Source organism: Protomyctophum bolini (assembly GCF_963924005.1).
Source record: "Protomyctophum bolini genome assembly, chromosome: 12".
Classification (NCBI taxonomy): domain Eukaryota; kingdom Metazoa; phylum Chordata; class Actinopteri; order Myctophiformes; family Myctophidae; genus Protomyctophum; species Protomyctophum bolini.
In genome coordinates, this window is record NC_137873.1 from 30,838,902 (window position 1) to 30,858,645 (window position 19,744).

Below are 19,744 nucleotides of genomic sequence, written 5' to 3' on the forward strand. Positions count from 1 at the left end.
GGACCCCCCCGAGACCCCCAAATGGTAACTCTGTTATTTCTCAACCGTCTTGGACGGGGGTGGGCTCGTTGTGATTGTGTAGCCCCCCTGGGGCTTTTGGGGGGTCTCAAGGTTCGGGGACCCACAGGGACCCCCCCGCCACCCACCGGCATGTGCCGGCACCTTCCGGCACGTGCCGGCACCTTCCGGCACGTGCCGGCACCTTCCGGCACGTGCCGGCACCTTCCGGCACGTGCCGGCACTTCCCGGCACGTGCCGGCACCTTCCGGCACATGCCGGCACTTCCCGGCACGTGCCGGCACCTTCCGGCACACATGCCGGCACCGTCCGGCACATGCCGGCACCCCTGCCGCCCCGCCACCGTCTTTGGGGGTCTCAAGGTTCGGGGACCCCCTGAGACCCTCCAGGGACCCCAGTCTTTGGGGTCTCAAGGTTCGGGGACCCCCAGGGACCTCCCCGAGACCCCCAAATGGTAACTCTGTTATTTCTCAACCGTCTTGGACGGGGGTGGGCTCGTTGTGATTGTGTAGCCCCCCTGGGGCTTTTGGGGGGTCTCAAGGTTCGGGGACCCACAGGGACCCCCCCGCCACCCACCGGCATGTGCCGGCACCTCCCGGCACGTGCCGGCACTTCCCGGCACGTGCCGGCACCTTCCCGGCACCTTCCGGCACGTGCCGGCACCTTCCGGCACATGCCGGCACCTTCCGGCACATGCCGGCACTTCCCGGCACCTACCGGCACGTGCCGGCACTTTCCGGCACACATGCCGGCACCGTCCGGCACATGCCGGCACCCCTGCCCCCCCCCCGAGACCCCCCAGGGACCCCCAAATGGTAACTGTCATTTTTGAACCGTTTTGGATGGGGGTGGTCTCATTTGAATCGTGTCGTGTCCCCGGGGGTGTCTTTGGGGGTCTCAAGGTTGGGGGGCCCCCAGGGACCCCCAAATTGTAACTCTGTCATTTCTCTACCGTTTTGGATGGGGGTGGTCTCATTTGAATCGTGTCGCGTCCCCGGGGGTGTCTTTGGGGGTCTCAAGGTTGGGGGGCCCCCAGGGACCCCCAAATTGTAACTCTGTCATTTCTCTACCGTTTTGGATGGGGGTGGTCTCATTTGAATCGTGTCGCGTCCCCGGGGGAGTCTTTGGGGGTCCCAAGGTTGTGGGGCCCCCAGGGACCCCCAGGGACCCTCAAATTGTAACTCTGTCATTTCTCTACCGTTTTGGATGGGGGTGGTCTCATTTGAATCGTGTCGCGTCCCCGGGGGAGTCTTTGGGGGTCCCAAGGTTGGGGGGCCCCAGGGACCCCCAAATTGTAACTCTGTCATTTCTCTACCGTTTTGGATGGGGGTGGTCTCATTTGAATCGTGTCGCGTACCCGGGGGTGTCTTTGGGGGTCTCAAGGTTGGGGGGCCCCCAGGGACCCCCAAATTGTAACTCTGTCATTTCTCTACCGTTTTGGATGGGGGTGGTCTCATTTGAATCGTGTCGCGTCCCCGGGGGTGTCTTTGGGGGTCTCAAGGTTGGGGGGCCCCCAGGGACCCCCAAATTGTAACTCTGTCATTTCTCTACCGTTTTGGATGGGGGTGGTCTCATTTGAATCGTGTCGCGTCCCCGGGGGAGTCTTTGGGGGTCCCAAGGTTGGGGGGCCCCCAGGGACCCCCAGGGACCCTCAAATTGTAACTCTGTCATTTCTCTACCGTTTTGGATGGGGGTGGTCTCATTTGAATCGTGTCGCGTCCCCGGGGGAGTCTTTGGGGGTCCCAAGGTTGGGGGGCCCCAGGGACCCCCAAATTGTAACTCTGTCATTTCTCTACCGTTTTGGATGGGGGTGGTCTCATTTGAATCGTGTCGCGTACCCGGGGGTGTCTTTGGGGGTCTCAAGGTTGGGGGGCCCCCAGGGACCCCCAAATTGTAACTCTGTCATTTCTCTACCGTTTTGGATGGGGGTGGTCTCATTTGAATCGTGTCGCGTACCCGGGGGTGTCTTTGGGGGTCTCAAGGTTGGGGGGCCCCCAGGGACCCCCAAATTGTAACTCTGTCATTTCTCTACCGTTTTGGATGGGGGTGGTCTCATTTGAATCGTGTCGTGTCCCCGGGGGTGTCTTTGGGGGTCGCAATGTTGGGGGGCCCCCAGGGACCCCCAAATTGTAACTCTGTCATTTCTCTACTGTTTTGGATGGGGGTGGGCTCGTTGTGATTGTGTAGCCCCCCTGGTTGCGTCTTTGGGGGTCTCAAGGTTCGGGGACCCCCAGGGACCCCCCCGAGACCCCCAAATGGTAACTCTGTCATTTCTCAACTGTTTTGGATGGGGGTGGGCTCGTTGTGATTGTGTCGCCCCCCCGGGGGGTGTCTTTGGGGGTCTCAAGGTTCAGGGACCCCCCACCACCCACCGGCACATGCCGGCACCTTTCGGCACCTCCCGGCAACTGCCGCTTGCCACCGGCACATGCATAAATAAAAAGTAAAATCACACCTGTGTGAAGTGAGGGGCGCTCTGTGGGCCCATTGCATGGTCCTGATGACCTGATGTTTGTGTCAACATTAAAGCTGTATAAAAGAGATTTCAACCTTACTTTTACTACTAGGGCTTTGAGGAAAATGTAAAAACAAAAAATATTTGCAAACCGTATGCACATTTATAATAATTAAATTCACAATAATAAAACATGTTAATAATAAAAAAGGGAAAAATAAATGTATTACACCTGGGTAATATCAATTTACACTGTATTCACGGAAAACAAGAGAGAAAAAGAGACGTTGCGCTCACACCACAATGGGATTGACAGCATTGACAGAACTCCTGCTTTTTAACTGCAGTATAGAAGCTCTTTGCCCTTCTCACCATCAGGGCGTCTTACAGGTAATTATTATTATTAGCTGGTAATCCAGTCTGGCAGTGTGCCACGGGTTCAACTCCCGATTCCGACGGCCTTTACTGCATGATCACCCCCCCATCTCTCTCCCCATGTCCTGTCAGCCTACTGCCTATACCTATTCCTCTATTAAAAAGTCACACCCGTGTAAAGTGAGGGGCGCTAATATATTAAAGTCTAACTCATGTGGATTAGGTGATGTAAAACAAACATTAAACGCCATTAACAATGAAGAGACAATATTATGTAATGAGGCACATTATGAGTAAATTTTCCCTTCATTGTCAATGGCGTTTACAAAACAAACATTGAATTAAAGACAAACATTAAACCTGTGTATAGGAGGGGCTAGTGCCCTCAAAAAACTAGAAGTGCCCGCTGGCCACCGGCCTACTTGGGAACGATGCAACTTGGGTAGGCTACCTAATAATTTCAGAGCATACCTAATAATACCCGTCATAGCACCTGTTTTATCTGTCCGTGCCCCTTTTGTGCCCATACTGTATATCGTCACCTTATTAAACAAATTGCCTAAGTCATTTTTGCAAGGTTTTCAGGAAACACACAAAACTGTGCCAAATGTAGAATATATTATATTTCTTAATTATTTCAATTCCAAAAAATATTATTTATACAAATAAAGGTGTATGTCAATCATGTAACATGTAAGCATAAAATGACTTAGGCCAATATCTGAACATGCCATTTTAACTTAGGCAATTATAAACCTTATTTAGACCAAATTACTTCTGCAGTAAGTGACTTAGGCAAAATGTTTTTATTCCAATTATTTTTAATAGACCATGGTTTAGGGTTAGCCACAGTGTTAAAAATAATATCAGAGCACAAAGACATTTGACAAAGGAGTGAATGAGAGTGAATTTGGAGTGAATGGGAGTGAATGGGAGGTACTGTTACTATGGGACTGATACTATGGGAGTGAATGGGACTGAATGGGAGGTACTGTTACTATGGGAGTGAATGGGAGGTACTGTTACTATGGGACGGGAGTGAATGGGGCTGAAGTAGTAGTATATATGTATAGTTTATGTCACACCCTTTGACCATGAAATGAACGATGAACGAGACAGTGTTTCTGGATACTGGAGGCTTTATTTTTTATGCCGATATGGATGGCCCAAAGCCTACGTCAAACTGACGAAAACACAAAGAATAAATCATGATTAACATGAGTACCAAATTAAACACATAACGAAATAAATCATAGCGTAACAAACAAATGCTCGAAACAAACGCTATTTACCTCACTGGCTGCCCATAGCTCAAAGGGCATGAGGAAGGGAACCATACAACTGCATCATAATAACCAGGACTGCAAAGAAACATAATAAACAAAAACGATCAATAAACCTTGTAATGTCAGGCGGAAACGCCATGATTGTTCTGTGAGGCTGTGAGTCTACGCCCTATGGGCCTGATTCATTAAAAATAAACCGTTACACTGTGGCGGAAACAGATATCCTATTTATCCGTCCGATCAAGCTACGTTGAGATGACGTGTTATTCAGAGAGCGGTGTGTACCACAGGTGCGCTGGCGTATCGCAGGTGTATGTCATACTGAATGCAGTGGGTGCAAAGTGATCGGAAAAGCACCCGACAACCTCATTTGCATTGATCCACGCCCCATATCGCACCATAAAAGGATTCAAGCATGACTCAGCAGACAGCAGTTTGGTCTGTCAAAAAAAGAAAAAAGACTTTGCAGCCGCAGACTATGCGGCTTCACAGCCGCGGTCAATGCATGAATATAGCCCGCACTCTATTAATATGTCCACAACGGTGCGTGCTCCGCTGCTGAAGCAATATAATTATTATTTATTTAATTAAGGGACCAAGGCGGGTGCTGCACTCACACCTTTGCAGTCAGAGGTAAAACATAGGCTATCCGATATTTAAAATATAGGATATAGTCAATGCAAAAACCGTCTTTTGAGAGAGAGAGAGAGAGAGAGAGAGAGAGAGAGAGGGAGGGGGGCATGGCTTGCGCGATAAAGAACAGTAGCCTACAAGCCTATACATTCATAAGTGAATAATTGGGATCCTCTTGTCTGAAGAATTTAAGAAATTATAATCCAGTGAGTTTATCCAGTGAGTTAAACTATTCTGTGTGTGGTATCCATGCATGTGATCAATATCAATACATGATTATAAAGTCTGTCCTTCATATTTGCAAGCACGGGAGCAGAGCGTGTCGGACCATCGCTTTTTCGCATCGCTGCGGAGCGGACCGTTGCCCCGTTGGCTAGAATGCTGTCAGAAAAAAGGCCGCCTCCCAGGCTAATGTGGTCTTCTATTTTTTATACTATATAGCCCATTCATTTTCCAATGTGAATCGGATCGGCAGCGCGCTGCTGTCTGCCCCCCCCCCCCCACCCCACACACACACACACACACACACACACACACACACCCTGCACACACACACACACACACACACACACACACACACCGACCGACAGTCAACTGACTCAAGGAGCTCCGTAACAAAACAATTTCAATAGGCCTGCCGCCTACTGCAGGCATTACTACACTAAACAATGTTGGATTCGTAGTGCAGAATGCAGATAAGCCTATATGTTCTTATTATAATTGTGAGTTTGTTTTTTAACATGCGCGAGAGCCGATCTACAAGCTCACAACGAAGGTGTCGGGCTTGCAGGGGCAGTTTCTGTATGGGAAATGCATGCATTTAGGCATACAAGTGAAGACGTCCCGTGGGAATTGACGGAGTTTCTGACCAACGTACGTGAGCGTCAAGTTCACGGCCATTTCCATGAATTCCAAATTAATGTGGGAAATCCACGTAAATGCCTTTCCGCTAGCTTCACGTCATGTTATCACCGTAAATGCCGTTGTGAATCAGGCCCTATATGTTGACGTAACGGAAATGGGCGTCAAATAAGTGAACTTGAACTCTTAAAGCCTGGTCATTATAACGACAGTGTACATAGTAAATAGATAATATAGAAACGTAGTAAATAGATAATATAATGCATAGTAAATAGATAATATAGAAAATATGGCAGACAAAGTTTATATGTACGTATAGTTTCATTAAATAGATATTCCACTGTTACTTTCTTAGCTTACGTATGTTTCATGATAAATGTTTTTATGTGATGTATTCCCATGCTTTTTGTTCTTGCTTAATGTAAATCGCTCTGGATTAAGAGCGTCTGCTAAATGCCTAAATTGTAAATTGTTGAATGGGAGTGAATGGGAGTGACAGTCCCATAGTAACAGTACCTCCCATTCACCGAACCTTGAGACCCCCAAAGACTCCCCCGGGGACGCTACATGATTCAAATGAGACCACCCCCATCCAAAACGGTAGAGAAATGACAGAGTTACAATTTGGGGTTCCCTGGGGGTCCCTGGGGGCCCCCCAACCTTGGGACCCCCAAAGACTCCCCCGGGGACGCGACACGATTCAAATGAGAGCACCCCCATCCAAAACGGTAGAGAAATAACAGAGTTACAATTTGGGGGTCCCTGGGGGTCCCTGGGGGCCCCCCAACCTTGGGACCCCCAAAGACTCCCCCGGGGACGCGACACGATTCAAATGAGACCACCCCCATCCAAAACGGTAGAGAAATAACAGAGTTACAATTTGGGGGTCCCTGAGGGCCCCCCAACCTTGAGACCCCCAAAGACTCCCCCGGGGACGCTACATGATTCAAATGAGACCACCCCCATCCAAAACGGTAGAGAAATGACAGAGTTACAATTTGGGGTTCCCTGGGGGTCCCTGGGGGCCCCCCAACCTTGGGACCCCCAAAGACTCCCCCGGGGACGCGACACGATTCAAATGAGACCACCCCCATCCAAAACGGTAGAGAAATAACAGAGTTACAATTTGGGGGTCCCTGGGGATCCCTGGGGGCCCCCCAACCTTGGGACCCCCAAAGACTCCCCCGGGGACGCGACACGATTAAAATGAGACCACCCCCATCCAAAACGGTTGAGAAATGACACAGTTACCATTTGGGGGTCCCTGGAGGGTCTCGGGGGTCCCCGAACTTTGAGACCCCCAAAGACGGTGGCGGGGCGGCAGGGGTGCCGGCATGTGCCAGACGGTGCCGGCATGTGTGCCGGGAAGTGCCGGCACGTGCCGGGAAGTGCCGGCACGTGCCGGGAAGTGCCGGCACGTGCCGGAAGGTGCCGGCACGTGCCGGGAAGTGCCGGCACGTGCCGGGAGGTGCCGGCACGTGCCGGGAAGTGCCGGCACGTGCCGGGAAGTGCCGGCACGTGCCGGAAGGTGCCGGCACGTGCCGGGAGGTGCCGGCACGTGCCGGGAGGTGCCGGCACGTGCCGGGAAGTGCCGGCACGTGCCGGGAGGTGCCGGCACGTGCCGGGAGGTGCCGGCACGTGCCGGGAGGTGCCGGCACGTGCCGGGAGGTGCCGGCACGTGCCGGGAGGTGCCGGCACGTGCCGGGAGGTGCCGGCACGTGCCGGGAGGTGCCGGCACGTGCCGGGAGGTGCCGGCACGTGCCGGGAGGTGCCGGCACGTGCCGGTGGGTGGCGGGGGGGTCCCTGTGGGTCCCCGAACCTTGAGACCCCCAAAGACGGGGGTCCTTGGGGGGTCTCGGGGGGTCCATGGGGGTCCCCGAACCTTGAGATTCCCAAAGACAGTGGCAGGGCGGCAGGGCTGCCGGCATGTGCCGGCATGTGCCGGCATGTGCCAGGAAGTGCCGGCACGTGCCGGAAGGTGCCGGAAGGTGCCGGCACGTGCCGGGAGGTGTGCGGCACGTGCCGGGAGGTGTGCGGCAGTGCCGTGGCTGCTGCCGGTGCCGGAGAATGCACTCACTGTCTCTCCAAACGGACCCGTACGGGTCTATATTCTATAAGGGTCCATTTTGGTCACAAACCTCTCCATAGTTTACCCTGGGGACCACCTGGAACCTCCTCAAGGACCACTGGTTGAAAACCACTGTATATGGTGGTGGAACTGGAATCCTCATGTGTGTTTTTCCATGTATGTTTTGCCCATATTAATGTGTGTGTTTGTTTTGACGCACGGTATGCTGTACAGGAGTGACAGTATATTTATTGTGTGTGTGTGTGTGTGTGTGTGTGTGTGTGTGTGTGTGTGTGTGTGTGTGTGTGTGTGTGTGTGTGTGTGTGTGTGTGTGTGTGTGTGTGTGTGTGTGTTGCAGCACGGTATGCTGTACAGGAGTGACAGTGTTGACTATCGAGCCCATCCGGGCCCAGACATGGACACTGGCGTTGAAGCTGGGAGTGACATGACCCCGCCCACTCCTGCTTTTCCAATCTCACCCCCGACACCCTACGGTAAGATATGTTTCACTGTGCACGGCGTCATGTAAACGGTCTGTTGCTATTATCTGTGCACATGGACTGAGCAAGTGTATGATTTGTCTGACATTCTCGCCTCACTTTTATTCATTTATTTCTTTTCAGTGAAAAATATGCCAGAGTTTACACACCTGAGGCAAACTCCATCTCCCAGCATGCAGTCCTTTGGAGGTTACAGATCAGAACACGGTATGGTCATAATTATGTCTTTTGAACAGAAGATGTTATTTTTTTTATTTGTATAGCACATTTCAACGACGAGGCAATTTAAAGTGCTACGCGAAACATTAAGAAACAAAAGAAACTCATTATAAAAGGCCTTTTCAATGCAATTAAAAAAACTTATCAGAGGGTTAAGAATAAAGAAAATAATACGTTTAAATGTAACAGTATAATCAGAATCAGACAATGTTTTTTGCAAAAAAATAATCATAAACCTGGCGCCCGCTGGCCAAGTGGTCCAGGCGCATGCCACATATAGGCTTTGGCCTGACATCGTGTTGCGTGTTCGAGTCCCGTTCATGACTACCTTTGCTGCATTTCTCTCCCCTTTAAGAAAATCTTAAAAATAAGAATCATAAATCTCAGTAAAAGCCAGCGGAAAACAGAAGTCTTCAGCTTGGATTTAAAGGAACATAGTTGTAGCAGACCTGCAGTTTTCTGGGAGTTTGTTCCAGATATGTGGTGAAGAAAAAACCCAACTCGGCTTCTCCACGTTTGACTCTGGGGACATGCAGTGAAGCTTGACTTGTTGTCGAGTCTGTCGACCTGGGATGGTGCATGATTCAACACACGATCAGAACATCTACACACTCGAAAAGCAGTGAAGAGCGACGCGTTTTGAGATTGTAGATCTGCTACTTTAGCTGTTTTTGAATTTGAATCCTGAAAAGTAAAAGTTTTGGACAATATATGTGATTTCTACCCGACTGAGACAATATCAAATGATACAGATGCTTTCCCGGATTGAATGGGTTAACGCTGAGCTTGGCTCCAAAGAATAATTACTTCAGTTTTGTATTTGTTTAAATTAAGAACATTTTGGCACTAGTGAAGGATAAACGATTCACATTTTAAGTATCTAAACTGAGTGACATTTGTGTAAAAACAGATGTGTGAGAATAGAATAGAATAGAATAGATAAGATAGACAATGGGATGTACTAAAGAAAATATTCAGTTACCATAGACCTAAAAGTCTCAAAATAGGCAATAGAAACCTGAACAATGCATCAATAGAAACTCGCTGGATTTATTGAAAATATAGAAATGTCAGTCCAGTGACCCATTGTGAACCCAAAATAGCAGCCACTTACCCTTTGAACGAGACTTTGAGATTTGTGGTGGCAAGTCAAATAATGAACAAAGTGGCAGTTAAGGCAAAGGGGAGATAACAAAAAATGAAGCCCGCTCAAAGCCCCCGTAAGCTTCCCTCCACTCTGCCACTGACTCACGTGCTATTTTTCTCGCTACTGACTTAAAAAGAGTGAGCGAGTGACCATGAGAAGGAGAAAAAAAGCCATGCAGTGAGCTAGACATAATTGCAAGGGACTGAGAGCTATTTCAGGTCACCTTGCTTTAACTATTATGCCATGACTGTCAGAGGTAACGCTGCTGCTCGTGGGAAGCAAGACGCAGAAAACAAAGGGCATCTCATAGATGTGTGTACAGGGAGATTCCTAACCAGGCTCTCGGTTGCCCAATGTTCGGTTTTGGGGAATGCTTTGCGTAGTTCACATCCTGAAAAGAAACCTTTTTTAGACATAATAGTGATGTTCTTCAGACTAAAGCAAGCTTTTTTCTCTTTGTGTGTGTGTGTGCGTGTGTGTGCGGGCGTGTGCGTGTGTGCGGGCGTGTGCGCGCGGGCAATGCCGTGCGCGTGTGGAAGTTTTTTTGCTGTGGTGTTTCTTGGTGGTGGAACACACCCTGGGCATATAGTATTATTCTCAGAGATTGGGAGTGTTGTGTTGTTCTAGTGCTTTGTTGTGCTGCCATTTGTGGACTTTCATGTCCTTTTTCCAAAGCCTGTCATGTCAATATTTACTGTTTACAAGCTCTCTTTTTTTCTTCTTCTTCTTCAAAAGATAATGTCCTGGGAAAATTACTGACTTGGCTTCTCGCCTGTCTGGGCTTCCTCTGGAAATTAGACCCCAACATCTTAATATGGTTTTATTTGCACTGTTGGCCTCCGTCTTGCACGGTTGGCTTCCATTCTCAGCAGCACTCCAGTGACTGGGGGGTCAGAGAATATTGACTGCCAGAGTTTGATCCGCATAAAAAGACCAGGGCCAATCTTTTATTATAGTTCTGGTCTTCATGTCAATCTTTGTCCTGATCCAAGTTGGGACGTCGTGTACAAGGAGATTGGGGCACATCATTTTATGGAACGAATCGATGTGGTCGATTATGAAAACTGAATTCAACCCTATTTTGGGGTGTGACGTTACAGGAATTATCTGCAAGCTCACGTGTCTACTGTCTACTGACGTGTTGTGACCTTGAAGAGCTGCTATTTTGAACAACGCTGCTGTGACAAAAGTATACGAAAGTATAAAATACAGCTTAAGTGCTTAATCGTTTCAATGATATACTGTATATATTTTAATATTTAGCGCTATATATACACACACACACACATTTGCTTCTTGATTATTTAATTCACCAAAAAAGTCACCGCTAGAATAATCACTGAGGAAATGAAGGATAGATGTAGCTGTACAAGGAGATACAAGCTGATTTACAATTCATTTAGCAGACACTCTTAATCCAGATCGATTTACAGTAAAGCAGGTGAATACGAGGTGATACAAATGCATAGGAATAGTCTTTTAGCCTTTGCATAAGCCTGCATAAGGTCGTCAAGACTATAGGGCAAGCGCTACATCTCCTTGTACTGTGTCTGTGTCTCCAGGCACTGTTGTAGTGCCTGGAGCAGCGATCGCTGCCCCATTATAGCGTGCCCAAAAAAACCTCAGACACCACCACTTGCGCAAGAAGCACCCGCATTCAGCGACACCACGTCTCCATGGTTACGGCGGCGGGTCAGGGAAGACGGGGCACACAAAAACATTTTTTCCCTTCCTTCGCCCAGCAGTGAAAGTGTCTCTGTACACAGAGAGCACAAAGGAGAAGCCAGTGGGCTCTTGTCTTGCCTCTGCCCCTCTCGTTCCGTTCCGCCCATAAAGGTAACCCATGGAGACGTCGACAACTAGAGCTACGTGGAGACGTGCTGTCAAGCTTGAGGGATTGGGGGGGAAGGCCCTGTCAATGGGGCTCTCTCTGAGCTATGATTGATGAAATAAAAGCTTTTAGATGATTGTGTCAGGGGAGGAGGGGCTTTTACTTTCTGGGCTGTGATTGAGTCCGTCTCGTTGACGACTAGTATGTGGTTGGTGAGGCAGATAATCTGTCTCCTGCAGATCGATTGGCTGAGGTGGAGGCTACAGCGAGCAGGCCACATTTTCATTTCCTACTTTCAGCTCCCTTGTTGCTTGGTTTATTAGAGGAAAAGCCCCATCGCTCTTAACAGCTTACTTGCAACAACAAAGACATATTCCTTGTCACGTCACATTAGATGTTCTAGACGAGAACTTATGTATTACATTTAGCATCATTTCAAACATTGTTCCACCTGTATTCTCCTCTATCATTTCATAATGAGCTTTAGTGATGTACAGGAACTTGAAGTATAGTCCAAATTGGTTTCTGACTTATTTGTGTCACTTATTTCTTTTTTTCAACTTAAATTTTATTCATTTTTCATGAACAGAAATAGACAAGGACATAGCAAAAAGCAAAAAGACCAACAATCGAACATTACAATATGTATTGCCAACTCAGTAAATAAAAAGTAAAAACAGTAGATAAATGCTATAATTGTAGGAGATCACACACAGACAGGATAATAATAAAATGCAAACATTATGTGAGCGTACACGTACATACACACACACACACACACACTCACACACACACACACACACACACACACACACACACACACACACTCACACTCACACTCACACTCACACTCACACTCACACTCACTCACACGCATACACCCCCACACACCCACACACAATAATATTGGACAGTGAAGTACCGTATATAAAGAAAATAAATAACATCGGTTACCATCCCATCTATGGGGTCACCCTCTAGAAATATGTGTCACTTATTTCTAATGCATACTCCTTCCCTCCCACACAGAATTGCGGGGATACCCCGAAATGGTTGCTCACGTCGGCCATCCAGACGAGGGCTTGCCAGACTCCGCCCTCAGCTGCCACAGGTTGCTAAGCAACACACGCTCCGCCTCCATCAGTGGGACACTCCAGCGGACAGAGAGGTATGGTCCCACCTGCGAATGATTGACCCATAATCAGTGGTGGAAAGTAATTAAGTATATTTGCTCAAGTACTGTACTTAAAGGAGTAGTTCACTCCAAAAAAAGTACTTTACTCAAGTAAATTGAATACCCGACTTTTACTTGTAAAATGTGTACATTGTAGAATTGATACTTATTTCTTTCCACCCCTGGCCCTTTTACTAATGCCGTTCTTGAGGAATGCTTTATGTCGTGGTGTTTTTAAATAACCCTTCTCACCCCCATGCACAGCTCTTCCATTGGACAGTCGTGGTCCGAGCTTCCCCTCCTGAGCCGCCAGACGTCTCTGAGCGGCGGCTACCCCTCCGCCGCCAGGCAACAACCTCCCCCCCAACAACAACAACAACACACCATGTCACTGGACTACGGCCACCACTCTCCTCCCCTGTCCCACCCACACCCTCACCCTGCCCCCAACGCCCACAGCTCTCCGCGGGGCAGCCAGCACAGCCGCATGGCGCGCTACGCCCTCGGCCACAGCCCCGCCCAGAGCTTCGACGAGCAGGACCACGACATGGGCCTGAGCTACGGCACGGAGTGCCCGCCCCCCTCCTCCTCGGCCTCCCTGCTCCTGGGGAACGGGGGCATGAACAGGGGGCTCCTGGCCTCCCTGGACGGCCAGAGCCGGCCTCCGCAGCAGGCCCTGCAGGCTCCACCTCTCTTGCCGGAGAAGAGGAGGGCCTCGGACGGGGAGCATTCCCTGGGAACGGCGTCCCCCGCGCCCAGTGGCTTCTCCAGCCCCCACAGCGGGAGCTCCCTCAGTATCCCCTTCCCCAACGTCCTGCCCGACCTCTCGGCTCAGATGCCTGGCACAGCCTCGCCCCTTCCTGGTACGATTTGAGTTGACCCCCCCCACATAAATGAATTCTGTTCTGTCTGTTTTTATGCTTTGTAAACACTGAATGGACATTGCGTGTCTCTCTGACTTTTCCAGATGTGCTGGCTACCAAGCAGGTGACCGTAAAATTTGTCCAAGACACGTCAAAATACTGGTACAAGCCCGATATTTCAAGGGATCAAGGTAGGCTTCCAGTTTCCGCCTTTTTACCTCCCGAGTAATAAAACAACTTCTACATTTTCTCAAGCATATTGTGACAAACATGGCCTCATTAGCCTCCGTGTGCATCTCCCCTCACAGCCATTTCAGTCCTGAAGGACAAGGAGCCTGGCTGCTTCATCGTGCGGGACAGTCACTCCTTCAGAGGGGCCTACGGGCTGGCCATGAAGGTGGCTACACCCCCACCCTCAGTCCTCCAGCAGAGTAAGAAAGGTACGGTGGATCGGCGGTCAAAGACCCCCCAGTTTGATCTTCATTTTAGCTGACGGACCCCCATTTCACAGAATGTTTCATCTCTGGGAGCTCAATCTACACAGTGTTGAATGTAAAAATCGAACACGCTCAGCGTTACAGAGATGCAAGGGTCCGTTTGGTTCATAATCTATCTTTAAGATGTGGTCCCCCTGGACTTTTTACATAACATTATGATGTTATGTAAAAGTGTAGCAAGCCAGGCAGTAGTAAGGTTCGACCGTAGGGACGCCCTGGGAATCTTAACAGCCACACACATAAAAGCCAGCTACAGTTACAAGCCTCTGAACGCACGCCTCCATGGCTGGAACCTGAGAGTCCCTCCCTGTGTTTGTGTGTGTGTGAGAGCTCCTTGCTTTGGGTCTCTCTCCTGGGCACTGCTGTGATAAAGCAAAAAAACAGGCCCCTATTGCCAAGCAGTCTTAGATGTACAGCTAGGGTTACACCTTCACAACAATGGATGTGCTGCCTTCATACGCCTCCGCTGATCCCAGCAGCTTGTACCGGGAACGTCCCTGTCCCACATATGCATGCATGGTGTATCGAGGGGATCAAGATGTTATTTAAATAACCGTCTTGTTTGTTTTGCGTATGCACGGTGAAATGCTGACGGCTGTTTTTAGAAACTGCGGCGGTCTGATGAGGAATCGGCCAACATTCTGTGGCTGCGCGTCATTGTGGAAATAAAGAACAATTAATTGACGATACAATCTCACACGCATGATTTTCACAAGAAAGAAAAGGGCCCATGAATGTTTAATTGTTTTAAATCTTCATGGGCTGTTTTAAATACAGAAATGTAGGAGAGAGGAGAAGCAAGCACTCAAGTTGAGTAGTTCACACAGTAAGAGAATGTAACACGGGTGCACACGGTTCTGGTAGAAATAGTCTCTAGTCTCACTTTCTCCATTCAGGATTCTTTGTTTTATTCCTAGTTCTCCCCCCAGCAGCAACAAACGTTTCGCCCCGAAGGCCTTCCTTCGTCAGCGTGAATTTGCGGCGGGAAACGTTCGTCGTGCTGCCGCTCTCTGAACTCTGAATAAAACAAAGAATCCTAAATGGATACAAAGTGAGTGCTGCTATTCCTTAAATACAGAAATGACTGTATTTTCCACCCGAGGATAATCCATCTGGCAGCAGCTAATGGTTAGTGCGTGGCACCGGCCCTCCACTGCCAGCGTGTGACCAGTCAGTCCATGTGTCGACCCCGCACACACACCTGTACCTTTGTCTGCCCTCGTCCCATCTCAGCCCCATGGCACCTGTGGTGACATCATGACACGGTCCCACAGAGCTGAGGGCATTGTGGCTCCTTAAGAGGCTGAAACCCAACCCCGGCATCAGGAGAAGGGCCTCTCTCTCGGTGTCTTTTGTGTCAAGACATTCCTCACATGCGCCTCTCCTCCGGACCCCTCTGAGGCGCTTCTGTTCAAATCGTAATCCCATTAATCTCCGGAGCGATCGAATGTGGCGATTCAATATGTAGTGTGCAACACTTCTGCGTTACCAGAGAAGAAACTGTAGCTGTGCTGAGACGCCATGTCTGGACCTGGTATTGAGGTCAGGCTAAATGAGATGCGTCAGATGTGACAGGACGGGGACAGAAGCCAGACCACCTCTGTTGTTATGCATAACAATTATAAGTGATGTCTGTGATGTCTCACCTTTTAAACCTCTTAACTCTTTCCATGCTATTAGGAGGAGATCTGTCCAATGAGCTAGTCCGTCACTTCCTGATTGAGTGTACACAGAAAGGAGTTCGATTAAAGGGCTGCCCTAATGAACCCTATTTCGGTGAGTAGTTGTTGTAGTGTCCTTTACTTGAACTGAAACACTGACACCTTGTGGCTACTGGGCTTACCTGCACCACGTTGTTTTGACCGTGAACCACACTACCCTCTGCTGGTCACTGATGAATGCTTCATATTATGAGCATGATTATGCAGCATTCCGTTGCTCGGTTGGCTAAACTCTGGCTGGTTTGCTTTGCTGTTGTTGTGTGTTTTCTAGGAAGTTTAACGGCATTGGTCTGTCAGCATTCAATCACTCCCTTGGCTCTACCCTGCAAACTGATCATACCAGACCATGGTGAGACTCGTCAAGCTCTCTTTCTCTCTCTCTCTCTCTCTCTCTCTCTCTCTCTCTAATTGTCTCTCTCACTCTTTCACACACACACATGTAAACAGAAATCCATTCACATTGTTGCACAATGAATTGTTTGTTAGACTCTAATCACGTCCCTCAGTGAATTATTTGAGCATGAGGTTGTGGTCAGTTTTAGACCAATCTCTAATGAGTTTTGGGGGAAGAGTGTTTAGTTTAAAATGTGTTTAATTACCCCGTCATTGTTGGCCTAAAAAATCAACCCATTAGATTACCGGAAGGGGGAGGATCAGAGGCATTGGGTGATTGTGTTGTGTGAGGCATGCTGACACAAAAGCCTTATTTTTATTTCTAAATCTGGCAGTGATGCGACTCACCCAAACACGTTGCTCATGTATTGTTGTTCTCTCCTTCTCCACGTGGCACAGATCCGCTGGAAGATGTCGTGGAGAACAACGGCTCACAGTCGGTCACCAACTCCGCCGCCGATCTGCTCAAGCAGGGAGCAGGTAATCAGCGCCACTAACACCACTCACCACGAATAGCCATAATAACTACGATGGCACAGATACACACTGCAAGCTGTGAGTCACGTTGTAACCTCAGGTCACCAGGCTGTTGTAACCTCAGGTCACCAGGCTGTGTGTCACGTTGTAACCTCAGGTCACCAGGCTGTTGTAACCTCAGGTCACCAGGCTGTTGTAACCTCAGGTCACCAGGCTGTTGTAACCTCAGGTCACCAGGCTGTTGTAACCTCAGGTCACCAGGCTGTTGTAACCTCAGGTCACCAGGCTGTTGTAACCTCAGGTCACCAGGCTGTTGTAACCTCAGGTCACCAGGCTGTGTGTCACGTTGTAACCTCAGGTCACCAGGCTGTGTGTCATGTTGTAACCTCAGGTCACCAGGCTGTGTGTCATGTTGTAACCTCAGGTCACCAGGCTGTGTGTCACATTGTAACCTCAGGTCACCAGGCTGTGTGTTACGTTGTAACCTCAGGTCACCAGGCTGTTGTAACCTCAGGTCACCAGGCTGTGTGTTACATTGTAACCTCAGGTCACCAGGCTGTGTGTCACGTTGTAACCTCAGGTCACCAGGCTGTGTGTCACATTGTAACCTCAGGTCACCAGGCTTTCCACCTTGGGGGAAAACCTGGTCTGGTCTGTTTGTTTTTAGTCTCGTCAGTCGCTACGAGTTGGAATAAAAGATGGATATACGTAACAAACTATTCCAAGACATGCTTGAAGAAACGTGTCGGATTCATGCGCCACATCAAGGCTTTCATTGGGTAGGCCATAAAATTACGATGCCCTTTATCACTGGGAATTTTGGGTACTTCTGATTCCGGTTTCCTGCCTGATGACTCGGTGATGAATCAGTGACTACAACATGATATAAGTTACCAACTGCCGCCGACCGGATAGTAAACCCGAAAAGGAATATTTCCCAGGCTAGTCATTTTGTATCACCTTTGACACTGGTGAATGAACCAGGCAGGCATGATACATCATACATGTCAATCTATCTGCAAGATCACAACGTGTTTCTGAAAAATAAAATAAAATCCCCCCAGAAAATAGTTTTTTTATAATGGATTATATCAATAACTTTGATTAGCTGTTGCACCCCAATTGCGTTAGCAGACTTTCCACACGGCGGAAAGCCTGGTTTTCGTTCCGAACAGACTAGTGTGATCCAGTCTAGGCCACGTCTACTCACCAGCGAGTATCTGGTTATATAGAGCACTGAGCACACTGTGCAATGCAAACTAATAGGCTCCGGTGCGGTATTTCCGAACGCGCCCTATATCAGGTTAGCCTCGGTCCCAGCCTTACTCACCTGCGAAGAGAAAAGCCTGGTCACAACCTAAGTGCATAGCCGGAAGTGTCGGGCCGGAACATCCGTCAGGTGTATTTCCCCTGGATACGATATTTTCCGACCAATCACAACACGTCGTTTCCTTCCGCCCAAATCCCGCTACTTCCGCCAAATTCCAGCGGTGCGCTCTACAGCGTAAGTCTTTCCCAGCGTGATATCAGGTTAACTTGGGCATCAGAATCTTATTGTTCTTCCCCCTCATGAATGCTGAAAAAGTAGCCTGTCTTGCCTACACAATTAGAGAATGTAGAAGAATTGTTATTTTAGATAGATAGATCTTTATTTGTCATTGCAACGTGTACAACGAAATTAAAAGTGCCAACCAATCAGTGCATCATATCACAAAACAAAACACACATGACTTCTTGTTATTGCATAACCCCTGCAGCACTAATGCACAAACATGTCATTTTAGCTGTTATCGCACAACAAACCCTTATTGCACTTAACATAGCAGAAAAAAATAAAATGTGTCGCAGCAACAGATCATTTTTTAGCAGCATTGAGTGCAACTACCGCTGTGGGATAGAAGCTGTTACTGAGTCTGCTGGTCCCTGACTTGATCACTCTGTACCGTCTGCCTGATGGCAACAGTTCAAACAGTGAGTGAGCGGGGTGGGAAGTGTCTTTCAGAATGTTCAGAGTTTTTTTATGACAGCGGTCTCTGTGTAGTTCTTCCAGTGTGGAAGAACTACACACATTTTGATCAACGTTTGCCAACAGCATGGAATTGTGGACAAAGTCTTATCCAACAACAACAAAATGTTCTTTAGTTTTGTGTCTGAGAGGCTAAATCAAACGGTGGTCCGTGGCTCACATTCAGAATAAATAATGGGCCTCGACATGAAAAGGGTTGAAACCCACTGCAATAGAGACATGCAACATCATGCCATTTCCCTGTATGCCTGGTTCTAATGGCTCTACTGCACTCCTCCAGCCTGTAACGTGTGGTACCTGGGCTCTGTGGAGATGGAGTCTCTCACGGGCAGCCAGGCGGTCCAGAAGGCCACCACTGTCACCCTCAGCTCAGATCCCACACCCATCTCCACCGTGGTCCACTTCAAGGTCTCCTCCCAGGGCATCACCCTCACTGACAACCAGAGGAAGTAAGGAGAACACACACACACACACACACACACACACACACACACACACACACAGGTGGAGAGATGACGGTTTATGCAGCATTAAAGAGATAATAAAACGTGACCTGTCTTGATGAAAACAAAACGAATGATTCAAGTAAAACTTTACGACTAATATGTATGTCTAAAACATCTCTGGCTACCGCTCGTCTCTAGGGAATTGTAAATTGCGTTTATTATCCTCATCATACACACATGGTCTACTACATAACATTTTGTCTTTCTCTTAGACTCTTCTTCAGGAGGCATTATGCTGTCAACACAGTCATATTCTGTGCATTGGACTCTCAAGATAGGAGGTAGGTTACCGATGACTCAGATTTGTTATTTTAGGTTTTTCATTCTGATTATTAATTTACTCTCTATATGTGGTCCAAGTTTGTAGACAGTGTGGGCATATTACTGAGGCATGATGATTCTGTATGGTATAAAACCAAGCCTCTCCTCCTTACTCTACTGCCTGGAAGTAAGTTACAAGGCCTAAGTTACCTAACAAGATTATTTTATTCTTCAATAATTTTTCTGTCCATCATAGGTGGAAAAAAGAAGGCTGCCCTGCGGCAAAGTACGTATTTTTATACTTATTTTATACATACTTACACAAGTAGATTTTGTTATTAATATCTTTGGTACATAAGCAAATCATTTTATGTAAACGTCTGCAGCACGTATTAGGGATGCGCCGAAAATTCGGTCACCGGAAATATTTGGC

General features: G+C 48.5%; 1 protein-coding gene across 3 annotated transcripts in view; it reads left to right on the forward strand.

The window, feature by feature from the left end:
- tns3 (tensin 3) overlaps positions 1–19,744 on the forward strand; it is a 54,492-nt gene that overhangs the window by 31,140 nt on the left and 3,608 nt on the right. For 2 of the 3 annotated variants that reach the window (XM_080778381.1, XM_080778382.1), the window contains exons 15-26: positions 8,055–8,190; positions 8,320–8,403; positions 12,423–12,561; positions 12,832–13,430; positions 13,535–13,621; positions 13,739–13,870; positions 15,608–15,703; positions 15,920–15,997; positions 16,441–16,521; positions 18,825–18,993; positions 19,263–19,331; positions 19,568–19,597. In XM_080778381.1, coding sequence (XP_080634507.1) covers positions 8,055–8,190; positions 8,320–8,403; positions 12,423–12,561; positions 12,832–13,430; positions 13,535–13,621; positions 13,739–13,870; positions 15,608–15,703; positions 15,920–15,997; positions 16,441–16,521; positions 18,825–18,993; positions 19,263–19,331; positions 19,568–19,597 — 1,700 coding nt within the window. The remainder of the gene's footprint in view (positions 1–8,054; positions 8,191–8,319; positions 8,404–12,422; positions 12,562–12,831; positions 13,431–13,534; positions 13,622–13,738; positions 13,871–15,607; positions 15,704–15,919; positions 15,998–16,440; positions 16,522–18,824; positions 18,994–19,262; positions 19,332–19,567; positions 19,598–19,744) is intronic. The other variant, XM_080778383.1, reaches the window with a different exon arrangement.